Source organism: Leucoraja erinacea, chromosome 20 (assembly GCF_028641065.1).
Source record: "Leucoraja erinacea ecotype New England chromosome 20, Leri_hhj_1, whole genome shotgun sequence".
Taxonomy (NCBI): Eukaryota; Metazoa; Chordata; class Chondrichthyes; order Rajiformes; family Rajidae; genus Leucoraja; species Leucoraja erinaceus.
The window spans coordinates 25,405,150-25,427,667 of NC_073396.1; the positions used below are offsets into that span (position 1 = coordinate 25,405,150).

The 22,518-nt window shown below is 42.8% G+C and overlaps 1 protein-coding gene across 4 annotated transcripts in view; it reads left to right on the forward strand.

Annotated features, from left to right (window-relative positions):
- The window catches only part of parn (poly(A)-specific ribonuclease (deadenylation nuclease)), a 119,723-nt gene that overhangs the window by 89,906 nt on the left and 7,299 nt on the right, over nt 1-22,518 (forward strand). For 2 of the 4 annotated variants that reach the window (XM_055651691.1, XM_055651692.1), the window contains exons 22-24: nt 1,149-1,338; nt 5,831-5,896; nt 18,014-18,213. In XM_055651691.1, the coding sequence (XP_055507666.1) occupies nt 1,149-1,338; nt 5,831-5,896; nt 18,014-18,213 (456 nt within the window). The remainder of the gene's footprint in view (nt 1-1,148; nt 1,339-5,830; nt 5,897-18,013; nt 18,214-22,518) is intronic. The other 2 variants (XM_055651693.1, XM_055651694.1) reach the window with 2 other exon arrangements.

Here is a 22,518-nt window from a genome sequence, read left to right on the forward strand (position 1 = left end):
CCAACCCATTCCATCCCTAGGTACTTTCACCTATAATTGCAGGACTTGTAATAACTGTCCTTTGACCTCCTCTCTCTTATTTCCATCCAGGAGCCCCAACAGCTCTTTCAGGTGCAACAAAGGCTCACATGCACCTCTTCCAATCTTGTTCACTGCATTTGGTGTTCCCAACATGGCCTCCTTTACATCAGCAAGATCTCATGCAGACCAGGTCACTGTTGTATCGAACACTTACAAGGACCCGGGCAACTCTCTCCCTACTTGGGAAAGAGGGTCCCTAGACCTGATGGATCTCGTGGTTGCTAACCATCTTAACTCTCCTCCCCATTCCTATACCCACTTTTCAGTCACTGGCCTCCTCCATTGCCAGACTTAGACAACAGGCAAACTAGAGGAACAATGCCCGGTATTCCGCTTGGGAAGCTTGCATCCCAATGGTATGAACGTTGAATTCTCCAATTTTAAGTAATGGCCACTCCCTCCCTGGCACGCACACATTTTTCACACCATCTCCCCAGCTACCCTGCTCCCTTCCCCTCCTCCATAAAGTCATCACCCATTGCCCGAGTTGCTCATTTCCCTTTTTTCCCCTCTCCCCTCTTTCCTGTCCCCATATCATTGCCTCCGGTTTTTCATTTCCTCTTCTCTTCTTTCCTCCTCTATCACCCTTTTATCACCTTTTAGCCTCTGGCACTTACTCCATCCATCTGCCAATGAACTGCTCATCCATAACCACCTATCACTTGTCTGGCTTAGCCCCATTCCACTTTCCTTTTCCAACTTTCTCCTCCCTATTCCAAAGGGTTTGAAGAAGGGTCTTGACCTGAAATGGCATCATCTGTCCATTTCCTCCACAGATACTACCCAAGCTGCGGAATTCCTCCAGCACATTATGTTTTGTTTATGAAATCATCGAGGCCTGTTCTGCTTCCGTTAAGTTTCATTTTCATATTAGCAAGGATATGCAAAACCTTTAAATGAAAGAACTCTCAGCACCTGGTAGTTTTAACACCAGGTCATGAATTCATAGTGGTAAAAGCTAGAAGTTGAATTGCTTTTTACATACTCTCTTGCCTTGACACTTGTTGGGTAATAATGTCTTTCTGTGCCATATTCTTCAAATTCTCTCATCTGTGCCTCCTTTACAGCTGTAAACACCAGCAGGTATGCAGAGAGCTACCGGATCCAGACATATGCAGAGTATGTTGAGAAGAAGCAAGAGGACAAGCACACCAAGCGGAAGTGGACAGAGGAGAGCTGGCGGGAAGTGGAAAGGAAGAGACTAAAAACCCAGTACGCTCCTCAGCCATATCTTAGCCAGATGTTTGATTTCAACAGGTGAGTGTTAACAAATTCAACCACAGGCTGTATTTGAAAGTAAATCCACAGCATCATGAACAATAGTAGTGTACAAGGAACCGCAAATGCTGGTTTACAAAAAAAAGACAAAACATGTTGGATTAACTCTATGCTTCAGGCAGCGTCTCTGGAGAACATAGGTGATGTTTCGGGTCTGGACCCTTCTTCAGACTGACATTTTGGGTTGGGATCCTTCTTCAGACTTTTCCCATGTAGTAGGTTCTTCCCACAAGTGGTAGATTTTTCCCATGGAATATCAATATAACTAACAACATCTTGGGAGGAAATAAGAATCTACAATAGAAGCAGGAAAAGTCTCTTTGGCCCTGCCTTGCTTGTTTCACCATTCGAAGGATCATGGGTGATCTTTTCCTCATAACCGCTTTACTGTGCTAACCACAACCCATTATGCCATCAGTTCTACCAGTAGAGGCAGAATCATAGTCATACAGTGTGGAAACGGACACTTCAGCCTAACCTGCCCACACCGACCAACATGCCCCATCTACACTAGTCCCACCTGCCTGTACTTGCCCTGTAACCCACTAAGCTATCCTAGTACTTGTCCAAATAGACTTGTCCAAATGTATTTTAAATGGTATGATCGTACCTGCCTCATCTACTTCCTCCAGCCACTCGATCCATATACCCACCTCCCTTTGTATTTTTATAAAATATAAATTAAAGAGAGAAATTTCTATCAGGTTCCTATTAAATCTTCCCCTCTCACCTTAAACATATGTCCCCTGGTTCTCCAATTCCCCTGTGGAAAAAAAGTCTCTGTGTTTACCCGATCTATTCCTCTCATGATTTTGTACACTTCTAAGATTACACCTCATCCTCCTGACTCCAAGGAATAAAGTCTTGACCTGCTCAACCTCTCCCTGTAACTCAGGTCTTTGAGTCCTGGCAACATACACGTGAATCTTCTCTGCACCCTTTCCAGCCTGACAACATCTTTCCTATTTCCTACAACATAATCCTCTGAGGCTTTTAACATCCAAAAATCCATCAGTTTTGGCAACGTGAGGGCTTAGTTAAAGAATTTCAAATCTGAAGAAATTCCTCCATCTCAGTCCTGAATTGCTGGCCCTTTTTTTTTCAGTGCGTTATCCTTGATTGTATGCAATAAAAATGTCATCTGCATCTACCCTGCCAGTCCACTATAGAATTTAATATGATTCAAGGAGATTAGCTCTTATTCTTCCAGGTTTTTCCGGGGTAGAGTAGATGTGAGAGGATGTTTCCACTAGTGGGGCAGTCAAGGACCGGATGCCATAGCCTGAAAAAGTGGACCTTTAGAAAGAAGAGGAGGGATTTCTTTAATCAGAAGGTGAATCTGTGGAATTCATTGCCATAGAAGGATGTGGAGGCCGTCAATAGCTATTTTTAAGGTGGAGGTTGCTAGGTTCTTGTTTGTCAAGGGGTTATGGGGAGAAGGCAGGAGAATGGGACTAAGAGGGAAAAATAGATCAGCCATGATTGAATGGCGGAGTAGACGTTGGACCAAGTAGCCTAATTCTGCTCCTATGACATGGATTTATGAGCCTTCAGTATCAATCTAAGAAAGCATATTCGCATGTGTCGCCTTGTGGTGCCAACACCCTTGGTTCATGAATGAATTGTCCAGAGTCATTGGTAATTGGATTTCTGTAAATTGAGATAAAGACATTCAGTTGCAACTCTTGTATTTATAAATTAATAAAATTGCAACTTCAAAGGTTTTAATTTTTCAGTGTGAGCCATTTGACTCCAAACCATATTTCCAAATGGATGTGTTCCATGAGTGCTCTCGTGCATTGCTAGTTATATTGTAATCATTGAACTTCGGAATATAGAATGGAAAACCATACAGGAAATATGAGCAAGGGGAATGCAAAAGTAATTTAACTTGTCTCTTCTGACACATTTGTACTTCCTAATTAAACATTTAGCTTGGAAAATGTTAACTTGTCAACAGTGTGAGTGATTAATAGTTGTATTGGAAGAACTTGGGACTTTGGAAATGGCTGGGGTAGAATCTGATTTAAAATAAAATCCCCTAAATTAATTATGCTATTATTTGAATTCACAGTTTACAAAGCTGACAAAATGTTATGTCTCATTTTCATGAAGTCAATTATTTTACCAACAACTCTTATTTGTCACTGTGAAGTTAAGGGTGGGCATAGACAGTGAGCATATATTTGTAAGATGCAACTTGAGGCTTTTGCTTGTTGGTACGACTTGTATTTTATTGTTATTTCTGCACCGGAATACAAGTTGGCAATTTTTCAATACATTTTGATAGTTTGATTTTCAAGACATGACATTCAGGTGGTAATCTATATTGTCTAGTGTGAAGCAGTAATTGTCACTTGAATGGTTTATAGTTGCCTGCAGAATTCAGTGTCCACTTTCTTCAGTTGCTTCATATTGGTAACTTGTCCCGTAATTCTCTCAAATGGGAATATTTAAATACAAGTAAATCAACATGTTTGTTTTAGTTCTCTTCTGAATGAATCCCAACATAAATGCACCAACTACAGACCGCAGTATATGGTATTAAAGTTGTGGCATGGTCGTTAAACTGTTCATTTTCTTAAGTATTTGTGAGTTGAGGTATTAGATTTGTTGCATGTTGAGTTTATTGTCATTTGCCCAAGTATGGTAAGGTACAGGTACAATGAAAATCTAGTTTGCAGCAGCATCACAGGCACATAGACTTGGGCAACGCATAAATTATGCGTAAATTGCACAACATTTCTAAAAGAGAAAAGGCTGGGATTAAAACATTAGTGCAAAACAGATTTAGTTTAAAAAACAAAAAGTGAATGTAGTGTAAGAGGTGGGCCGTATTGTTCTGTTGTCGAGGTAGGATTAGTGTGGTGCAATTTGGCTCAAGAATCTGAAAGTTGCAGGAATGTAGTTGTTTCTAAACCTGGTGATGCAAGACGTCAGCCTTCTCTACCATCTACTGAGTGGTAGTGGTATGAAGAAGGTATGGGGTGAAGTATGGGGATTCTTGATGGCAGATACCACCTTCTTGAGCCATTGCCTCGTGTAGATGCTCCTGATGGAAGGGAGAGATGGCCATGATGGACAAGGCTGCGTCAACCACTCTCTGCATCTTCATATATTCCTGTGTGTTAGAATTACCATGCCAGGCCATCATGCAGCCAGTCTACCAGAATTAAGATGAGAATTGAATGTACATTTGTTTTGTGGAGTGAAAAATCTCTTTTAAGAAGACCAAATATAGTATTTGATGAGAATTCAGTGCAGTATCAAAAGTTGCTGGAATTGAGGTGTAGAATCCGCCATGATTTTATTTAGATAATGGAACGGGTTCAAATGGTCATTATTCCATGCTCCTGATTTCAAATGTTCCTGTCATTTACCAGTGATTTCACCTTTGGTGCTTGGTGTGAACCGTGCAATATTAGAGGCTTTCCATTGCATGCCTCTTCACATATTTTCCCATTGGAGAAGAAATGAATCTGAAGCAGTCAATCTTGTAGATAGATATTTTATAACCCTGTCAAACACAGAATAAAGAAAAGTGCAGCAAAAGAACAGACCTCCTTCTCTGCCGTCTTTCCCCAACATAATGCCAAGATAAACTAATCTCACCTGCCTGCATATGATTTACATCCCTCCATTCCCTGCAAATCCATGAGCTGATCTAAAAGCCTCTAAAGCACCACTATTGTATCTGCTTTCACGACCTCCCCTGGCAGCGCACTTAATGCACCCACATTCTCTATATGGAAAAAAAACTTACCCTGCCCGTCTTCTTTCAACTTCCTTCCCCCACCTCCCCCATTACCTTAAAGTTATACCCCCTAGTCGTTAATATTTGGCACACTTTTAGTGTGGCGATTGATAGGTTCTTGAATATTAAGGGTGTCAAAGGTTAAGGGGAGAAGGCAAAAGAATAGGGTTCACGGGGAAATAGATCAGCCACGATCAAATGGCAGAGTGGATTCAATGGGCTGAATGGCCTAAATCTGCTCCTATGTCTTATGGTCTTGCTTCCACCTTGGGTGATGAAAGGTTCTGGCTGCTTCCCTGTCTATGCTAAATTGGAAGTTTACCCACTTTTATTTATGCATATAATGCAAGGAGAAGTGATATTCTAACCTGCTACAGAAAAATGTTGTTTTCAAGTGTTCACAACAAGAACATTCTCACTTACACAATATACGTATCGCTGTTTAAAATCTAAAACATTAGTCCTGGTATCTGTCGAGTTTTTTTCTGTCATTATTTTCTCGTTTCCCCCTTAAGCTTCTATTTGAATTTCTAAACTATAGATGTTGTGCATGCATTCACTCCTGCATCTTGGTTACCAATGTCCTGCAGCTAAAAATCTGTTGCCTCAGCAAGTGTCTTTGCTCTTTTGGCTGTTTTAACTTTCAAACAAGTCTGAGATACTAATTCTAGATTGTCCTCTGACATTCCCACTCTCTGTAAATTAATTTATCTACAGTCATTCGCAACTGAAACAAAAAGTGCTGGAAACGTTCCAAGTGAAAGACGCTTCATTAGAACTGGGGTAAGTTCTTTCTTCTACTCCTCGGGTTAGCATTAACATCTCCTAACTTAGTCATAGAGTCGTACCGCGTGGGAACAGGTCCTTTGGTCCAACATGCCCATGCCAACCAACATGCCCCATCTGAACTAGCCCCACCTGCCTGTGCAGGGGAGGCCCATATCCCTCTAAACCCATCCTAACCATGTACCTGTCAAATGTATCGTTATGATAGTACGTGCCTCAACCACGCCCCCGGCCGATCGTTCCATTCTTTGTGTGCAGATAAATAAATAGATAGATTTGCCCCTCAGGTTATTATTAAATCTTTCTTGCCTTGCCTTAAACCTATGGTTCTTGATTCCCCTACTCAGGGCGACAGACTCTGCATTTACCTGATCTACTCTCATGATCTTGCACACGTCTATATGATCAACCTGTGAAACCAAGGAATAAAATCTTAGCCTGCTCAAGCTCTCCCTATACCTCAGACCCTAGAGTCCTGCAACATCCCCGTAAATCTTCTTTGCACTCTTTCCAGCTTGACAACATCATTCCTATAACATAGTGACCAAAACTGAACACAATACTCTAAATGTGGCTTCACCAACATCTTATGCAACTGTAACATGACCTCCCAACTTCTGTACTCAATACTCTAGCTGAGGAAGGCCAATGAGTTGAAAGGCTTTTTGCCCACCCTTTCTAGCAGCGATGCCATTTTAAAGGAACTTCACTCCTAGATTTCTCTGCTCTGCAGCATTCCATAGCCCAGGCCATTCACTGTGTAGGCCCTGCCCTTGTTAGACTTCCCAAAATACAACACCTCGCACTTCTCTATATTAAAAGATCTATCAACCATTCCTTAACCCAAATGCCCAAGCTAACAAAATCCTGCTGCAATATCTTTGACAACTAATTACAAATCACTTTAGTGTCATGTAGAAACTTGCTAAGCCTGCTTTGTACATTCTCATCCAAATCAAGAATAGAGATGACATACTGCAATCAGCTCAGTACTGAACCCACCTCTAGTCACAGGCCTTCAGTCCAAAAAAGCAACCTTTTCTTATATAATCAGTTAGGTTTGATCCAATCTATGTCATTGATATTAACACAATGTGCTGGCGGTATTCAGCAGGTCAAACAGCATTTGTGGGGGGAATGTACAAGTAATGTTTTGGGTTGTGTCATGAAATGTTGCCTATCTATTCTCTCCACAGATGCTGCCTGTCCTGCGAGTTCTTCCAGCGCTTTGTGTTTTGCTCAAGGTTCCACCATCCCTTGTCTCCAGGCATTAAGACTGGTGATCTACATTGCAGATAGACACAAAATGCTAGAGAAACTCTGCGGGACAGGCAGCATCTCTGGATAGAAGGAATGGGTGATGTTTCGGGTCGAGACCCTTCGTCAGAGGAGAGGGAGACGCAGAGATAAAGAATATAAGGTGTGAAAACAAGACATCAAAGGGGATGAGGATGAAGGAAAATATAGAATAGATAATTGTTAGCTGGGGGAAGGTGACAATGAAGCATACAAAGATAAAATGATAATCTACATTGTTCTACATCCCTCATCTTTTGTTCTATCCACAGCGTCAGGGAGTGTATAGTTGGGGGTTGTGGGGTGTATTTTTAATGTTCCATCCTTGCAGATTTTGCATTTATATTTAATCTTATCCCTGCGCAGTGTAGAATATGCATACAACATATGAAAGGTGTGCTTGCTTTTCTACTGCCTGAGCAGTATTTGACTTTTCACTATTGAAAGTGGTTAAAATGACCAAGGCAAATAAAAGGGCAGTGTAGTTTTTAGTTATCTTACGGCAGCACAGTGGCGCAGCAGTAGAGTTGCTGCCTTACACCGCCAGAGACCCGGGTTTGATCCTGTACGGAGTTTGTACGTTCTCACCGTGACCGCGTGGGTTTTCTCCAGGTGCTCCGGTTTCCTCCCACACTCCAAAGACTTACACGTTTGTAGCTTAACTGCTTTCAGTAAAGTGTAAATTGTCCCTAGCATGTAGGATAGTGTACGGGGATAGCTGGTCGGCGTAGAATTGGTTGGCCGAAGGGCCTATTTCCACACTGCATCACTAAACTGAAAGATAGACACAAAATGCTGTGGAGAAGGAATGGGTGATGTTTCGGGTCGAGGCTCTTCTTCAGACTGAGGGCACGGAAAAGGAAAACGGGAGATATAGGCGATGATGTCGAGAGATATAGAACAATGAATGAAAGATATGCAAAAAAATTAACGATGATAAAGGAAACAGGCCATTGTTAGCTGTTTGCTGGGTGAACACAAGAAGCTGGTGTGACTTAGGTGGGGGTGGAATAGAAAGAGAGAGAGGGAATACAGGGGCTAGTTGAAGAAATTAATATTCATGCCACTGGGCTGTAAGCTGCCCAAGCGAAATATGAGATGCTGTTCCTCCAATTTGTGTTTAACCTCACTCTGACAATGGAGGAGGCCTAGGACAAAAAGATCAGTATGGGATTGGAAGGGGAATTAAAGTGTTTAGCAACCGGGAGATCAGGTACGTCCAGGTGGACTGAGCGAAGGTATTCAGCGAAACAATCGCCCAGTCTACGTTTGGTTTCGCTGATGTATACATCAGACCATACTCTAGTCCCGCCTGCCCATATTCCTCTGAACCTTTCCAATCAATAAACTTGCCAAAGGAGTCATTGGGTATTTTTAAGGTGCAGATTGACAGATTCTTGATTAGTAAGGGTGTCAAAGGTTACGGGGAGAAGGCAGGAGATTGGGGGTTGAGAGGAAAAATATAGATCAGCCATGATTGAATGGTGGAGTAGACCTAATGTGTAAGAAGGAAATGCAGATGCTGGTTTAAACTGAAGATAGACACAAAACGCTGGAGTAACTCAGCGGGACAGGCCGCATTCCTTCTCCCCAGAGATGCTGCCTGTCCCGCTGAGTTACTCCAGCTTTTTGTGTCTATCAGTGGAGTAGACCTAATGGGCTGAATGACTTAATTCTGCTCCTATAACTTATAAGCATATCATAAACGTTTGCACTCGAGTAGTAGATCTGCATTCTGTACAGCTTTGTGGTCTTGCATTTGGACAGCGGAACCCCTTAACTGCAGCTTCTGGCATATATCGATCTCGATCTGTCATGGTCTTTTTTTTTTCCACCCCTGTTTGATGAATTTTGTTTGGAGAATACTTCATCTTTAACTCCAGATAATTCTAACCAGAACTTTCCCCAGTGTACTATCAGGGCGCTCTGTCTATGGCTTGTTGCAAGTTTCCCCAAATTCTCTCTCTGCCCTCCTTCTAATCCAGCTGTAACGGTTTGATTGGCACAACCTTCTATTTTTCTATGGTTCCATCTCCTGTTTGTACTCGGGAATATATGAAGTCCCAACTGTTGCACAGCAAACGGTGATTTGATGGAAGAACGCATGCAATTCAAAGAAAACTAAACTCAACGACAAACATTTCCCCTGTTGTGTACTTAAACAAATGCATGCTGAGGTCTGAGCTGGACATGGTGGAGTCGTCATCTTATCTATGTGATAACTTAATATTTTGCTGACATTTATCACATAGCAGGGGTCCAGAAGAAGTTTTTGGTTGCATAAACAAATACTTCACCATTTCCCTTTCCAGCTTCCTTCCTGTTTGAAAACTTTCATAGGCACTGGTCAGACCGCATTGGAATTTTGTGAGCAGTTTTGGGCCTGATATCAAAGGAAGGTTGTGCTGGCGTTGGACAGGATCTAGAGGAGGATTACGAGAATGATCCCTGGAATGATTTGGTTAACATATGATGAGCGATTGACGGCAATGGATCTGTACTCGCTGGAGTTTAGAAGGATGAGGGGGGGGGGACCTCATTGAAGTTTGCCGAATAGTGAAGGGTACTGCCTCAGAATCAAAGGTCTGGATGGAATGAATGAATGTAGAGAGGATGTTTCCACGAATGGGATAGTCTAGGACCAGAGGCCATAGCCTCAGAATAAAAGGACGTAACTTTAGAAAGGAGATGAGGAAGAATTTCTTTAGTCGGAGGGTGCAGAATCTGTTGAATTCATTGCCACAGACGGCTGTGGAGGCCAAGTCAATGGATAGTTTTAAAGTAGAGATTGATAGATTCTTGATTAGTATGGGTGTCAGGGGTTATGGTGAGAAGGCAGGGGAATGGGGCTGAGGGAGAGATTGATCAGCCATAAATGAATGGTGGAGTGGACTTGATGGGCCGAATGGCCAATATCTGCTCCAATAGCAATTGCAGTGGATTCCCCTCAATACCTTGTTTAGGAATTGCAGTTCATTTTTCATTCAGCTCACTTGCTTTCTTAGTACAGATATCTTAATACTGAAATACAGCAAGTGAATAGGAAAGTTAACAATGCTGTTGATTATAGTGATGGTATGTGAATACAACAGATGCTGCCTGATCTCCTGTGTTCGATGCAAGATTCTAATATCTGTAGTTTCTTTGTGTCTATAGCATTGGTTTATTTATTTAGGGAAGTATGTGAAGACACTGGATGTAGTTCATCTCATATCTGGAATGGATATTTGTCTTGTGTGGAGTGGTCGGACACACTTGAAGAGTCTCTGGGCAGCACAGTGGCGCAGCGCTAGAGTTGGTGCCTTACAGCACCAGAGACCCTGGTTCAACCCTGACTGCGGGTGCTGTCCGTACGGTGTTTGTGCATTCTCCCCATGACCGCATGGGTTTTCTTCGAGTGCTACAGTTTGCTACCACACTCCAAAGACACACACATTTGTAGGTTAATTGGCTTCGGTAAGTTGTAAAATTGTTCCTAGTGTGTAGGATAATGCTAGTGTATGGGGTGATCGCCGTCAGCGAGGTCTCAGTGGGCCGCAGGGCCTGATTCCGCTCCGTATCTCAAGTCTAAAGTGTGACATAACTTGATTGAAATGCAAGTTGCTGTGTGGTTGTGACAGGACGGATGTGGCAGAGATGTTTCTTCTTGTGGAATAATTTGAAACAAGGGGTTCTTGTTTAAACGTAAAGTTGCTCATTTAACTTGCCTCGTAGCAAAGTCTTTCAATATTGTTAAGACTGACAATTCTTCATAAATGAAGGGATAAAGTTTATCCGGGATTGGCAGGAATAGAACGACGAAGTTGTAATCAGATCAGCTATGGCATAGCAGGTTTGAAGGGCCAAATGGCTTATCCCTGCTCCCAATTTTGTATGTTTGTACGAGCCACAGCTGCCACCTGTCAACAGAAGAAGAAAAATATTGACTGATATTCTGAGAAGAAAAATATAAAAAACGGTAGATACTTAAACGTGGTAATAATGGGTTAAGAATTTCTGCAAGTCCTTGCAGCATACATTTTCCAAAAAAGTTCTGGTGTCTGGCTTAACACATTCTGTTAGTTGAGACTTGCAACATTACGGCAGCATATTTTAACACATTGTCTCCTATAAGCAGCAAGGAACAAAAAGCCTTTTTTCTTAATTTTAAATTCATATATAAGATTTTCTAGCCTTGCCTCCACCTTGAATTTAACCTGGGAAGGGTCGAATTGATTTGTCTGTTAGCACTTCAGGAGTCCAGTTGGTAGTCCTCCAACACAGCTTGAGCAGACTAACCCTCGAGGGAGGAAGCATTACACTGACACAGAATGCAGCCTGTGTTGGTATGGTATTAAGATGTTCATCTGCTGCTTGGTTCAACTAGCTGCCGTTGATCCTGAGGCACTATTTGCGAAGAGAAAAGAGGAAATAGAACAGTACAGCACAGAACACACCATTTGTGCTGAACGTGATGCCAAGTTCAACTGATCTCATCTGCCTGTACACGATCTATTCCTACTATTCCTTGCACTGTCATGTGTGAATCTAAAAGGCTCTTAAACACCCAGCACATCTCCACTACACTTTCCACCTCTCGCCTTATGCCCTCTTTCATCATCATCATCATCGGCGGTCACTCGAAACGAGTATGACTGTCCTCTCATGGAGGACGCCTGTGCGTGACTTTGTTTAACTTCCGGGAGACTGGTGCACAGACAGCCACCACGCGGCCCTTGACATATCTGGGTCGGGATCCAGTGGCATGGAGTCCAAGACAACCGGAGCTGCTGCAGCCTTCCCAGCCGTTGTGAAGCTCCACTAATGTCAGCCATCGTCCTCTGCCTGTTCCGCCGTTGAGGTCTTGGGTGGATTGCTCTTTGTCAGAGACCTCCCCCTCGACCTTACCACCATGGGTGGCCCTACCAGGAGTATCGCTCCAGTCGGCATCACTCTCAGGACCGCACAAGCTTCTCCACCACGACAAGGTGACAATCTCTAATGTTGGACTTTTCCACCTTGGGGGGGGGGGGGTTCTGACTGTCTACCCTATCTATGCCTCTCATAAATGTATATACTATCAAGTCTCCCATCAACCAGATAAAACAATCCAACTTTATCTAACCCCTCTTGTAGCTGAAACCCTCTTAATCCAGGCATCATTCTGGTAAACCATCTCTGCATCCTCCCCAAAGCCTCCACATCCTTCCTCTAATGGGGTAACCAGAGGTGCACGCCATACTCCATATGTAGCCTAACCAAAGCCTTCTAGAGATGCCCTGATCCTCCGGACAGCATTCCTTCCTTGCGCTGCTTCATCTGAAAACAGTGATTTGTCATTTATCTCCTTCCTGCTTGGTAGAGCATTACTGATCTTAACAGCATTCTCGTGATTGCATAAGTTATGGCAACAGAGAGATTTCACATGTTTTTATTATTTTGTTATAGACGTACAGTGCTCAAAAATATCCTTTTGTGCCTGTACAAATTATTTACTAATTCCCTAAGGGGAAAATAACAAAATTGGTTATAAAAAGTCTCTTGATGATTCAATTACTGACTGCAACCTTTGAAGTTTTTTAATGAAAATATATAATTTGTTCATAACGACACATAACATTAATTCCAATAAAGTCCACGTATCCTCAGACGTCCATTGAACAAAAGCCACTGGCATCTAAATGCTTTTGATAAATTTTCTTCCTCAATCTAGTTGGAATTGATCAGTTCTTGAATGGAATACTTTTAGTTTAATTAATAGATACAGCACAGAAACAGGCCCTTCGGCCCACTGAGTCCGTGCCGACTAGCTATTTACCCCTACACAAGCCCTATCCCACACGTTAGGGACAATTTACAATTTTTACTGAAGCAAATTAACCTACAAACCTGCACCTCCCACAGACCTGTCTGGAATATGGGTGGAAACCCACGGGGTCGCAGGGAGAACATACAAACGCCATACAGATAGTCAGGATCAAATCCAGGTCTCTGGTGCTGTAAGCCAGCAACTCTACCGCTGCGCCACTTTGCTGCCCCTTACCTAAAAATAATGAATGCCCCTTACCTAAGCCAGTGGAGTTTTCAGTTCATTGCTCTGTGGAACTGGCCACGGATACTATATATCAAATTCTAAGGGGAGATATTACCAGTGCGTATTTTTTTTAATTTATTTGTTTTCTACAATCGAACCCTGATGCAATGACATGAATTATCCATCCAGTTTAAGTGTGACTCCTGCAGTGCTGAGGAATAATGCAGAATATAGTAGTTTATACTGGCTTGGATGCTGATCTACAGCCAGAAGCTTTGCCTGCCGACTGGTGCAGCTTGTGAAACATGCAATTGTTTTTGTGGCATCAGATACGACAATGTCGATGAGACTGAAGATAGACACATAATGCTGGAGTAACTCAGCGGGTCAGGCAGCATCTCTGGAGAAAAGGAATAGGTGACGTTTCAGGTCGAGACCCTTCTTCAGACTGAGAATTAGGGGCGAGGGAAACTGTTGATGAGACCATTCCAGCACCATTACACCATAAGTGACGATTACCGTAAGACATCCAGATCACACAGAGGTGAACAGTACTTAAAATGGCATCTCAGATGCATATACATTGAGTGCTGAAATACATTCGCTCATGATTTTCTGATGTCCGAGTCATTCGCCGATCTATGTGTCGCATTCACAAGATCACTTTGCTTGTCCATTTTAGAGAGTGCAGCTCTGAAGCAATGTTTACAGCAAATCATTCAGGTAACTGACCTTGCTGCCTCTGAATGTTAGCAGACTTTTAACCTGATTATTTTAGATTTATTATCACTACCAAAGTACAGTGAAAAGTGGGAGTGGCACACTGGTGCAGATATATCCCACATAACTACAATCAAGTCAAACTCGAGTACAATAGATAGAGCAAAGGGCAAGATACAAAGTACAGAATATAGTTCTCAGCATTGTAGTGCGTTAGTTCTATAGACAAAGTTCAATGTCCACAGTGGAGTACAGATGAATAAGACAGTATCCTAGCTTACGGAAGGACCATTCCAAAGCCTGATAATGGGGGTAGAACCTGTTCCTAAGAATGTGATTAAGATTTACTGTAACAGGGAAATTGGTCTGTGCAAAGTCATTGAGCAAATCATTAAAATATTTGCCATGTTTGGATTAAGAAGTTGTGAAGACTGGATCCTTCTTCACCAATCACCACTTCACACTTAGTTAAAGCATGACACCAGTCTGAAAAGACTAGACCCTTTCCTACCCACCCCTCTCCAATCACCACTTCACACCCAATTACCCATGCCCTCCGCGCTGCACAACATCACTTCTCCATCATCAACAATTAAAATGGAGGAGGTGGAAAGGCTGTTCAGAAGACAGAAAAGCCGGAAACCTCCAGGACTGGACAATGTTTCCCCCTCTGCTCTCAAGCTGTGTGCCGAACAACTGGCACCGGTCTACGCAGACATTTTCAACCAGTCCCTGCAAACCTGTACTGTCCCTGCTTGCTTCAAAGTCTCCACTATTGTCCCTGTACCCAAAAAGGCAAGGATTACTGGTCTTAATGACTACAGGCCTGTCGCACTGACCTCTGCAGTCATGAAGACCCTTGAAAGGTTTGTGCTGGCCAAGCTGAAAAATATAACGAACCCCCTACTGGACCCTCTGCAGTTTGCATATCGGGCCAATAGATCTATGGATTACGTAGTCAACCTTGTCCTGAACTTCATCCTCCAGCAACTAGACCGCCAGGGGATCTATGTGAGGATTTTGTTTGTAGATTTTAGCTCTGCATTCAACACCATTGTGCCAGAGCTACTACACTCCAAAGTTTCCAAGTTGACTGTGCCTGAACCCCTCTGTCGGTGGATCACCAGCTTCCTGACAGACGAGAAGCAGCATGTGAGGCTGGGATAGCACATCTCGGACCCACCAACCCTCAGCTTAGGAGCACCGCAAAGCAGCGTACTCTCTCCTCTCCTCTACTCTCTACACCAATGACTGCACCTCCACTGACTCCTCTGTCAAGCTTCTGAAGTTTGCGGGCGACACAACCCTGATTGGACTGATCCAGGATGTGGAAGAATCTGCATACAGACAGGAAGTGACACAGCTGGCGTCCTGGTGTCATCGCAACAACCTGGAGCTCAATTCTCTTAAGACAGTGGAATTGATAGCAGACTTTAGAAGAGCTTCCCCTCCCCACACCCCACTCACCATTAACAACACCACAGTCACATCTGTGGAGTATTTTAAGTTCCTGGGAACCATCATCTCCAAAGAGGGCTACCATCGACTCCACGGTCAAAAGAGCACAGAGGATGTACTTCCTGCGGCAGATGAGGAAGCACAATCTGCCCCAGGCAATGATGGTCCAATTCTACACGGCCATCGTAGAGTCTGTCCTCACCTTCTCCATCATGGTCTGGTTTGGCTCCGCCTCTAAGCACGACATCCGGAGGCTGCAGCGAATCGTCCGATCAGCTGAGAAGGTTATTGGCTGCAACCTTCCCTCCATTGACGAACTGTACACTGCAAGGGCAGGCAAGCGAGCGGGCAAGATCATCTCTGACCCCTCTCACCCTGGCCACAAACTCTTTGAATCACTTCCCTCTGGAAGGCGACTCCAGGCTGTCAAAGCTGCCACAGCCGGACATAAAAACAGTTTTTTTTACACGACTAGTAGCTTTACTCAATAACCAAAAATCTGTAGCCTCCTTTTGCTCTGGTATTTCATTTCATTCACATGTTTAATCAATAATTTTTGTATTATTAATGTTTAATGTTTTATGTGTTGTTCCTAACTGTCACTATGTCATGCTGTCACTTGCGGGCGGAGCACCAAGGCAAATTCCTTGTATGTGAATACTTGGCCAAGAAACTTATTCACTTATTCATTCATTTTCGTTTAATTCTTTGGTCAAGAGTTATTGGAGAGAAAACGTGACCATATCAGTACATTCTTTGGGTCTTTAGACTTTAGAGATACAGCGTGGAAATGGCCCTCCACTGAGTCCACGCCGATTACCCTGTACACCAGCACTATCCTACACATTGGGAACAATTTACAATTTTTACTGAAGCCAATTAACCTACAAACCTATTCGTCTTTGGAGTGTGGGAGGAAACTGGAGCACCCAGAGGAAACCCATGTGGTTATGGGGAACGTACAAACTCCGTATAGATAGCGCCTGTAGTCATAATCGGACCTGGGTTTTTTGTGCCGGAAGGCAGCAACTGTACTGCTGCACCACAGTGCCGACCGTTGTAATTGTTAATGTAAACATGATTCTTAGTTTCTGTATATTTGAGTGTTAGTAAACCATCTGTTGCAGATCATCAGTTAACAGTTTTGTTCCAAATGAAGGGTTATTTATCTTTGTGATTTTTCATCTAACTTGGATAAGCAGAATACTCATTTAATCACACAAGATTCAAACCTTTCAATGGCCTATCATCTTGAAATGTGCACCTATATTTTCTGAAGAAAGTGAAAGGAACTTATTTGGATGCAACCTGTTAGTTAACTTAACCAGTGCTTTCCTTTAGCAACCCAGCGCGGGAACAAGGCCTTCAACCCACCGAGTCTGCGCCGACCAGTGATCACCCATACACGACACTGGGGACAATTTGCGACTTTTACTGGTCAATTAATTTACAAGCCTGTATGACTTTTGAGTGTGGGAGTAAACCAGAGTACCCAGAGAAAACATACGCGGTCCTCGGGTGAATGTACAAACTCCATACAGACAGCACCTGTAGTCAGGATTGAACCTGGTCTCTGCAACTCTACCCCTGTGCCACTGTGCAGCCCAACATCGATCACTTAGTAGCTTATTGCAAGTTTGCATGGCAGCGGTCTGAAAATTTAATTGGTGGACAAGATGTACTTGCAAAGTCAAGTCTTTATTTAGCACAGTACGTTTACTCAAGCTTTGAAAATTGTGCCAAAAAAATCATATCAGTAGTACATTTTCAATCTGATTTCTGATGACCTTGACTGTTATGTTGCTTCTTCCTCCTTAGAATTGCTGTTTGTTTATGTTATGAACTAACCGCTAAATAGATAAATCCACATTGCTTTTCCTACTCATTTGTGAGATAATAGCATCACTGGCAAGGATGGTCTATTGCCCATCTGCTCTTCCGAAGGTGGTGTGGTACTCTGTTGAATCACAGCAGTTGTGTATACTGTTTCCTGTAAACCACTTTTGATTTCAGTCAAAATCAGATTGCAGAGATTTAGTTTAGAGAGAGTGCAGAAACGGGCTCTTCAGCCGACCTGTGCCGCTGCGCGCTAACATTATCCTACACGCTCAGGACAATCGCTGCGCGCTAACATTATCCTACACGCTCAGGACAATTTACGATTTTTTACCAATGCTAGCTAACCTGTACGTCTTTGGAGTGTGGGAGCGCCCTGAGAAAAACACGCGCGGTCACTGGGAGAACGTACAAACTATACAGACAGCACCGGTAGTCGGGGTCTGACCCGAATCTCTGGTGCTGGAGGCAGCGACTCTACCGCTGCACCACTGTGCCGCCCGTCACTGGAATCAATCACTTTGGTCATTGAAAGTTTGCATGGTGTGGTGTTCTGTTGTAAAACAGCAGTTGTGTACACAGTTTCCAGTAAGTCACTCTTGATTTCAGTCAAAATTAGACTTCACAGGATCATTTGTGCAATAATTGGTGGAAGGAAAGTGTTACTTGAATGAGGAGCATGGAACTGTGCATAGTGTTGGGATTAGTATTGCTGCTCACTTGGCATTTGTATATAAACGTTCATCCTTCCCCTTCCTCCCCCCTCCCCACCCCCCCCTTACCCATTGTAGAGCAAATCCAATGGCGAGCAAACGAAGTATGAGCCCCATTGAGGAAGAGACGGTGTCTGAGGAGATGGAGGCGAATGCAATCGCAAATAAAGATGCCGAGATTGATAATTCAGGTAGTGCCTGGATAGATTCTTCAATAACTGAAGCCAGAAAAGTCAAGAAACCATGGCAGAAAAAGGAAGAACAGCAAGAAAAGACTGGTAAATCGATTTGCACCCTGATATCCCAATAATAGTGCCATTAGGTAGATATATCCATGGAAGTATTAATGTGGCTATTGTGTTTAAGATTTTGGTGTTTTCAAGTTACTGTAATGAAAAAAAGGTAAGTTCTCGTGTAACTTTAGTTGCTAATCATAACAGACTAGTGAAATGCTGCACGGCATATCCATGTCATCAACCCCTGCATGTACTTAACAAAGCTTCTGAAAATTTAAAAGTATGGGAAGGTTGACATCATCCTATGCCTGTTATTTATTTTAAAATAAACCGTCTGCTGAATAGATTCCTAAATTTTAATTGCTATGTAGGATATATAAATTATAAAGCAATTCTAATTAAGGCTTAATATCCTATGTATATGCAACTTTCTGGATTAACATGTTAGTGTATGTACTTTATTTTTAACTGTCGTTCCAGTTTGGAATTCTATTACATGAAGATGTAATTTCTAGATACTTGTGGCAGGATATTACCTGTGACTTATCTATCTGCCTGAATGTTGTCTCGGGCTTCTGTCTCCACCGTGGGCTCCTTTATTTTCCGTTAAGTTGTAAATTGTGTTGAATGCTCTGTCGTCATAAATGAACGCCCCTTTTCTGTCCTTATGATGAAAGAAAGATTGATTGAAGCAGTTGAAATAGTTAGGCCGAGGACATCGCATTCTGGGGTATGGTTGCAAATGTTTTAGACGTTAGCATTCGCAAGCTGTGTTTCATCTCTCTGAAGATGGAGCTTTCTCATCCCATTAGCATAGAACATCGAACAGTACAGCACAAGAACACGCCCTTCGGCCCACAATGTCTATGACGAATATGATGCCAAGACCATAATTTATCCACCAGCAAGTAACCCCTATCCCTCCATTTCCTGTATAGCCCTATGCCTACCCAAAGACCTTTCAATGTGACTACCATATCTGCTTCATCCACTACTCATCAGTGTATTCCAGGCACTCACCACCTGCGTATTTAAAGCAAAAACTTCCCCACTCATCTCCTTTAAACTGTGCCCCTCTCGTCATAAAGATATACCTTGTAGTAATTGATTTTCTTTTCCATCCTAGGGATGAAGTATTCTGACTGTTTTCTGATTCTGAATACTCTCTCTATGTTTCTCATAATTGTATATACTTCTCTCGAGTCTCCCTGCAACCTCCAGCGTACCAGAGTAAACAATCCAAGCCTGTCCAACCTCTCCCTGTAGCTAATGCCCCCGAATCCAGGCATAATTCTGGTAAACCTCCTCTGCACCCTTTCCAAAGCCTCCACATGGATTCTTCCTGTAATGGGGCGGCCAGAACTGCAGTCTAACCAAAGTCCCATGAAGCTGTATGATTACTTCAATTTGTTTAATTTTCCATCAACATTCACAACTGATTGTGATGAGATAGCAGATCCTTGATCTGATCTGTTGGTTGAAGGATTGCTTAGCTCTATTGCAAGCTGTTTGCAAGCGTGTAGTCTTGTGTTGCAGCTTTGATGGTTTAACTGTCTCCAGGCATTGTTCAGTGCAAAATGCATTGATTTTTTTTTCTCTTTGCTGAACCAGGGATTATAATGGGGATGCCAGGGGTATTGGCTACAAGTATTATCGTGAGAACATATCCATATCCATATCCAGCTAGTCATTGATACAACACTCTCAGGCTAAACACCAGTCACTAGGAGTTTGAGAAGGGCCTTTGGAAGAGGAGTGACTTGCTATATCCAAATTCAGAGCCAAAGATGGTGATGAGTGATGACTTAAAGTATGGTGATTTAAAGTAATACATTTAATACATTGAGTAGCACAATTGGCAATATCTGAGTCAACCACATTGCTTTGTGTCTGGATTGCATGTAGGATGACGGATTTTGTTCCTTGTACAACAAGCTAGAAATATGCAGAGAAGATTTATGATGTTGCCAGGACTTGGGGGCCTGAGCCATAGGGAGAGGTTGAGCAATCTGGGACTATATCCCTCAGAGCACAGGAGGATGAGGGCTGATCTTGTCGAGTTGTACAAAATCATGAGAAGTGGATCGGGTAAACGCACAAAGTCTCTTGCTCAGGGTAGGTTAATCGAGAACCATAGGACATGGGTATAAAATAAGAGGGAAAGGTTCGGTAGAGTTGTCGGGTGTATAGAACAAGCTGCCGGAGGGAGGGGGGGGGGTAGTTGAGGCAGGTACTATAGCAACATTTAAAAAGCATTTAGACAGGTACATGGATAGGGTAGGTTTAGAAGGATATGGGCCAAACATGGGGGGATGGGATCAGTGTTGGTTGGTGTGGACAAGATTGGGATCGAAGGGCCTGTTTCCACGCTGTACGACTCCATGACTAACATTAAAGAACTAGAATGATTTTTACAACAATCTGGTGGTTCCATAGCCACTGTTCCTGAGCTTAATCTTTTTGATTTAATTCCATGTTATTAAATCAAATGAATTTAAATATCCCCCAAATTCTCTGGTAAGATTTAAATTCCCAGCTCCCAAGTGATTAGTTTAGATTTTTGGTGTGACTTTCTCAGTGAATATTGTGAACAAATGCAGAGGACATCAGAAATACTGCAGCCCGTGTTCAATCGGATGGGATTGTGTGGAGGATCAGGAAAAATATTAGGGACATCCAATTAAAAAAACTGCAGATGCTTGAAACCTGAAATGAAAATTGGAAATATTTGAAATATTTAGTGGGTCATATAGCACTTGATGAAAGAGAATGAGTTAACGTTTCTGGCTGAATACCCTCTGTCGGATTTTGTTAGGCTTTGGCAAGTTGTCAATTTGACTCTAAAGCAAAGGGCTTGATTCCACGGGTCAGCCAGCATCTCTGGAGGAAAAGGATGGATGATATTTCTGGTCGAGACACAATCTGTAACGTCACCTAACCTTTACCTCCAGAGATGCTGGCTGACCTGTTGAGTTACTCCAGCACTTTGTGTCTATCATTGGTATAAACCAGCATCTGCTGTTCTTTGTTTCTACATTTTAACTCTGAAGGCAAATGGATCAATTTTAGAAAAATTGCGATTAGGTCCAATATCTATGCCGGCAGCATCTTTAGACTTTAGAGATACAGTGTGGAAACAAGTCCTTTGTCCCACCGAGTCCACACTGACCAGCGATCACCCCATACACTAGCACTATCCTACACACTAGGGACAATTTACAATTTCCAGAAGCCAATTAACCTACAAACTTGTACATCTTTGGAGTGTGGGAGGAAACCAGAGCACCCGGAGAAAACCCATGCGGTCACAGAGGGAACATCCAAACTCCGTACAGACAGTAGCCTTAGTCAGGATCGAACCTGGGTCTCTGCCGCTGTAAGGCAGCAACTCTACTGCTGTGCCACTGTGCCCGCTGAAAAGCATAATTTTAGTGCTATCTCACTCCATCTGTAATGGTGGTGGTCCTTGCTGTGTTGGGGCAGCTTAGCTTAAGTATTATAAATATATAAAGAGGAATACATGGATTCGGTGCGCCCAAACAATAGTGGAGCTGGTATTGGGAAATACTTGTGTAGGAAGGAACTGCAGATGCTGGTTTACATGGAAGATAGACACAAAATGTTGGAGTAACTCAGCCACTCTGAAATACTTGTCATTCTTTGGAACTTGAATCACATAGAACCTGATCATTTCCAAAACCAAGGTTGTTTGATACATTTTAAAATCCAATCAGAGCCCAGTGAAAAGAAGTCTTGTCTCAGTGGTAAAAGTAGACATTGGCAAATGGGCTTCAATAGTCCAGGGTGATGTGTGTAAATTCTAACAATGATGATGTATGAAAATGTGCTCTCCATTCTCATGATGTATCACAATAATCATCTTTAAAAAGGTATATTCCCAGCAGATCTGCTTCTTCCTTGTAGCTCCAGCAACCTGGGTTCAGTTCTGAATTCTAGTGCTATTTATGTGAAATCTGCATATACTTGTGACCACATGGGTTTCTTCCAGGTGCTCCGATTTCCCTTCGCATCCCAAAGATGTGCAGGTTGATAGATTAACTGGCCACTCCAAATTCCCCCTACTGTGTCGCGGTGGAATCCAGGGAAGTTGATGTGAATGCGGGGAGAACATACGAGATCCAGTAAACTAACAATTCTACCACCATAATCTCATTCTCTAGATTTGTCTGAAATTGTGAGTCTTGTGTCAGGTTTGCATATCTTTGTGGTGGGTGATTGTAGGTTGTATGCTGTGCATAATTGTAGTATGCAAGTAGGTGTGTGAGCTACGTCCTCAATTGCCAATGCCACAATAAGCTAAACACGCAAAGTGCTGGAGGAACTTGT